A 5,110-nucleotide genomic window follows, 5' to 3' on the forward strand; every position below is an offset into this window, starting at 1 on the left:
CCTGAGTGCTGGCAGTGGACAAGCTGATTTCTTGTGATAGCCAGGACAGTTTGTAGCTTTTCCTGAAAGCACAACTTCCTCCTCTCTCTAAATGTTGTGTTCACTTTTTGGCCTTCAGGGTTTATTGTAACAGATAAATGAGAGAACTGTACAGGTGAAGAACAGGCAGGACCCAGGGTGCAGCAGAAGTGTTGCTTCCTGTCTCTGACACTCCCACGGTGTGGACAGAGAGGATTTCAGGTGTAATCCTGGGGAATCTTTGCTGGTGTTTCCCCTGCAGGTCCGTGAACGGTGTCTATCGGATCGGGCTCTATGCACTCAAGGACATGCCTGCTGGGACTGAGCTGACCTACGACTACAACTTCCATTCCTTTAACGTTGAAAAGCAGGTAAAGATCCCACGGGGAGACCTTAAAAAAGGTGCCACCCAGGGCCAACAGTTCTGTAAAACTGAAGGTCCATTAACAAAACCTGTCGCGTTGTATTTGGCAGAAGAGGTTCTTTGGAATGCTGAGGGAGAATCGAAATCTTTGGGGGTTTATTTAATTTATTTTTTTCTCTTCCCCCCCCCAAAGCAACTCTGCAAATGTGGCTTTGACAAATGCAGAGGGATAATTGGGGGGAAAAGTCAGCGCATGAATGGACTTTCAAGCAAAAGCAACCAGCCTGTGAGCACCCACAGAAGGCCTGGACGGTCGAAAGAGAAGAGGAAGTCAAAGCACAAATTAAAGAAGAGGGTAAGTATTAAAGACAGAGTTTGGGTGGGTAGAGGTTAATGGGAAATCAGTCTGTGCCATCAGACCAAAAACTGGTGTATCTGTACGTGCAGCAGAGCAGTGCTGCAGGTTCTGTCTCAGGGACTGCTCTGAGTGCTTTGCTGAGCTCTTGGCACAGTTTTTCCTGTCTATCAGAACCATCTGTTTTCCAGAGGGGCCACATCCCTGAGGAACCCAGTGAAAGTGTGAACGCCCCGACCAGGCTGACCCCTCAGCTGCAGATGAAGCCCATGTCCAACAGGGAGAGGTAAGGGAGGCTTTCTGGGGGACTGGCCTCAGAAATGCATGTTGAGCAAACACTGGTGCATCATGAAATGCCTGAGGATGCAGCTCTGAGTTCCCCTCTAACCCAGCCAGGCTGGAGTTCCTCCCCCCTGAGCAGAGAAGGCCCAGAGTGTACCTCTGAATATCCAGCTTCTCCCCCGCGTTAGGGAATTCATTCCTCAGTAAAAAGTGGTCCTTTCTAATTCCCATAGGAATTTTGTGCTGAAACACCACGTCTTTCTGGTACGAAACTGGGAGAAGATCCGGCAGAAGCAGGAGGAGGTGAAGCACGTCAGTGACAACATCCACAGCACGTCCCTGTACACCCGCTGGAACGGGATCTGCCGGGATGACGGCAACATCAAATCAGGTGAGGCCACGCAGGGGCTGCCCTGGGAACCCAGGTGGGCTTTAACCTCTGTGTAAATCCGGTGTAGGGTCACTCCAAGATCCATACACCTGTTGTGAGACGTGCAGGGGATGCTGCTCGGGTAAAGGCACTCAGGGGTCTCCTGAATCCTGGTGGGAGGTGCCACACCTGGTGTTTCATCAGGAGGGGTTTGTCAGAGCGTGGTATTTAACACTGTGCCATGGTCTAGTTAATAAGGTGGTGATCAATCAAAGGTTGGTCTTGGAGGTCTTTTCTAAATGGTTCTAGGATATAATTCTGTGATATGAGGAAGAAATTCTTCCCTGTGAGGGTGGNTGAAGGGAGGCATTCCCAAACTGGAAGGAGTGGAGAGGAGGTATGTAGCTGGGATGGGCCCCCGGGTGGTGGGGTTCCCCATCCTTGGACACTGCCCCAGCTCTCCTGGACACAGCCCCACACAGCCTCCTGCATCTGCGGCAGGGTTGGAGCAGAAACCCCACCCCACCCCGGTGCCTCCAGCCTGAGCTACTCTGTAGTTTGTACCCTGTAATTTGGATAGTCCTGGTTTAGAGATAAATTGCTTTGTAGGCAATAAACTGGCACAGGTTGCCCAGAGAAGCTGTGGCTGCCCCTGGATCCCTGGAAGTGTCCAAGGCCAGGTTGGACACTTGGAGGTTGGGGCTTGGAGCAATCTGGGCTAGTGGGAGGTGTCCCTGCCCATGGCAGGGGGTGGAACAAGAGGATCTGTGAGGTGCCTTCCAACCCAGGCCATTCCATGACTGTGATTCCGTGACCATCCATGGTTGGGTCCTGACAGAGAGGGGCTGTTTCCTGCTCTCTGTGTCCCTAGACCAGAAACAGTTGTGCTGACTTTGAAAATTGTCATCTATCCTCATAATTTTAGAGCTTTTTGGCTCTAAATGGGAATGGGACAAAATACAACTATCAGGGGAAAATTAACCCTGCTCCAAAAAGGAGGAGCATCATCCTCCCAGCCAGGCAGGATTGGGCCCCCACTGTCAGGTGCAGGAGAAGGTGGGCAGTGAGTGTTTGGGGTGAACTCAATGACATGTTTTATTTGCTCCAGCAACATAAAACATTCCAATAACCAGCTGATTAAACTGATTAAAATTGAAGTTTAGAGCCCTGAGCAGTGAGAGCCGACTTGGGAACGGCAGCTGACGCCTTGTGCTGCCCCAGCAGCTCGGGGGACGCGTTAATCTCAATAACCACGGGTGGAGGTGCTGTGACTTGCTCTCTGGTGGGTTTTTTGTTTAGAGGTGACTCTTTTCTGCCCTCCCCCAGACGTGTTCATGACCCAGTTCTCAGCCCTGCAGACGGCCCGCTCGGTGCGGACGCGGCGCTTGGCGGCGGCCGAGGAGAACATCGAGGTGGCTCGTGCTGCCCGCCTGGCACAGATCTTCAAGGAAATATGTGACAGCATCATAGCCTACAAAGGTGAACCTGGCACTCCTTAAAAAAAAATCTCTGTGGGGACGTTTTCAGCCTCTGGAACAACGGACTCTCAGAATAGAAGATACTAGAAAAAGATGGGATGTTGAAGAACTCTTTTTTTTTTTTTCTTTCCCTGCTTACCTATAATCACTTTGTTTTATCCTCAATCCCCTCCTCTACCACCAGAACCCTCATATGTTGCTGTCCTTTAAAACTGATTTTTCAAAATTTCAGCAAAAATCAGAGTTGCAAGGACACTGTCCTTCATTTTGATACCTGTGGTCTGATTGCAGCCACCAGCATCTAGAAATGCAGAAGCATTTTAATTTCCCGTGGCTCAGTTAGCAGAAAAGCCTTTTTCTAACCCAGTTTGAATGTTAGTTACTTGTATTTTTAAGTTTTACTCCAGGAATGTCCCTAAGCTGTGTGTCCCTGTTGCAGATTCCTCCAGGCAGGCGCTCGCAGCTCCTCTCCTGAACCTGCCCCCAAAGAAAAAGTAAGTGCTGCCTTCCCAGAACATCCCCGAGCGTTCCCTGATGGATTTGCACGGTTGGAATTGCTCATGAACGTGACACTGTGCCAATGTTCCCCTCTGTAGAAATGCAGACTATTATGAGAAGATCTCTGACCCCTTGGACCTCGCCACCATTGAGAAGCAGATCCTGACTGGCTACTACAAAACTGTGGAAGCTTTTGATGGGGACATGCTGAAGGTGTTCAGGAATGCAGAGGTGAGGCTCCCTCTGGCCTGAGAGCAGGGATGTGACCTCCTTTAGTGCTCCTGCTGACTTACAGTAGCAAAGGAAGAGAAATATCTTGGAGGAGGAGAACTTGTGCTGGTCTGTTCCTGGTGAGCCCTCGAGAGCACTCCATGTGCTCTTTGATTGCCTTAGGTCAGGCAGAGAGAAGGTCAAGGACATGCATTAATAGCTCACCTAAACAAATTCCAGTTCCTTCTGGAAGCAGCACCTTGTTCTTCAGTGTCAGATGTCAGAGAATCACAGAATCATGAAATGGTTTGGGCTGGAAGGGACCTTAAAGATCATCCAGTCCCACCCCCTGCCCTGGGCAGGGACACCTTCCACTAGCCCAGGTTGCTCCAAGCCCCGTCCAACCTGGCCTTGGACACTTCCAGGGATCCAGGGGCAGCCACAGCTTCTCTGGGCAACCTGGGCCAGGGCCTCCCCACCCTCACAGCCAAGAATTTCTTCCACAGATCCAACGTAAATTTAATCCCTGTCAGTGTGAAGCCATTCCCCTTGTCCTGTCACTCCAGTTCTTGAGGAACAGCCCCTCTCCAGCCTTCTTTTAGCCCCTTCAGACACTGGAAGGTGCTGTGAGATCTCCACACAACCTTCTCTTCTCCAGCCTGAACATTCCCACCTCTCCCAGCCTGTCTCCATAGGGGAGGTGCTCCAGTCCCCTTATCAACTTCGTGGCTTCCTCTGGGCTTGCTCCAGCAGCTCCATGTCCTTCTGATGTTGGGGGCACCAGAACTGGCCACAATATTCCAGGTGGGGTCCAGGAGAGCAGAGTAGAGGGGCAGAATCCCCTCCCTGGGCCTGCTGCCCACTCTGCCTTGGATGCAGCCCAGGATCCCCTTGGTTTCTGGGCTGTGAGGGTACAGGGATGGCGCAAGCTGAGTTTTTGGTCACCCGTCACCCCCAAGTCCTTCTCAATCCCTTCTCCACCCACCTGGTGAGAATAAGGAGTGGGATGGAGAGGTGCCCCCCACATTTCAGAGGATCAGCCGGGTCAGAAAAGCCCTCTGAGCTCACCAACCTTCGACCCCACAACCCCTCGTGTGGTGTTCGGGGCGCGGCTCAGGGCAGACCCAGACCCCTCCTGGGTGCACTGAAAACACAGGGCTGGGAAATGAAACCCTCACCGTGTGTTCTCCCCTCAGAAATACTACGGCAGGAAGTCCCCCACGGGCCGCGACGTGTGCCGGCTGCGCAAGGCCTACTACAGCGCCCGGCACGAGGCGGCCGCGCAGATCGACGAGATCGTGGGCGAGACGGCCAGCGAGGCCGACAGCAGCGAGACCTCGGTGTGCGACAAGGACAACGGGCACGAGAAGGACGAGGACGTCATCCGCTGCATCTGCGGCCTCTACAAGGACGAGGGGCTCATGATCCAGTGCGAAAAGTGCATGGTGAGGCAGGGCAGCCCGAAATGGAATCCCTCTCTTTTTCTCTTCTCTGTGACCAGCAGTTTCCATGTGGTCAGTGCATGAATTACCTCT

The 5,110-nt window shown here is 52.3% G+C and overlaps 1 protein-coding gene across 1 annotated transcript in view; it reads left to right on the forward strand.

Annotated features, from left to right (window-relative positions):
- Window positions 1-5,110, forward strand: part of ASH1L (ASH1 like histone lysine methyltransferase) — a 58,599-nt gene that overhangs the window by 42,640 nt on the left and 10,849 nt on the right. Inside the window, exons 10-17 of the mRNA XM_029958149.1 lie at window positions 281-389; window positions 576-737; window positions 929-1,023; window positions 1,253-1,410; window positions 2,716-2,868; window positions 3,307-3,361; window positions 3,464-3,596; window positions 4,772-5,020. Of these exons, the coding sequence (XP_029814009.1) occupies window positions 281-389; window positions 576-737; window positions 929-1,023; window positions 1,253-1,410; window positions 2,716-2,868; window positions 3,307-3,361; window positions 3,464-3,596; window positions 4,772-5,020 (1,114 nt within the window). The remainder of the gene's footprint in view (window positions 1-280; window positions 390-575; window positions 738-928; window positions 1,024-1,252; window positions 1,411-2,715; window positions 2,869-3,306; window positions 3,362-3,463; window positions 3,597-4,771; window positions 5,021-5,110) is intronic.

This window comes from Manacus vitellinus, unplaced genomic scaffold (assembly GCF_001715985.3).
Source record: "Manacus vitellinus isolate BGI_N305 unplaced genomic scaffold, ASM171598v3 scaffold_142_pilon, whole genome shotgun sequence".
In the NCBI taxonomy this organism is placed as follows: Eukaryota; Metazoa; Chordata; class Aves; order Passeriformes; family Pipridae; genus Manacus; species Manacus vitellinus.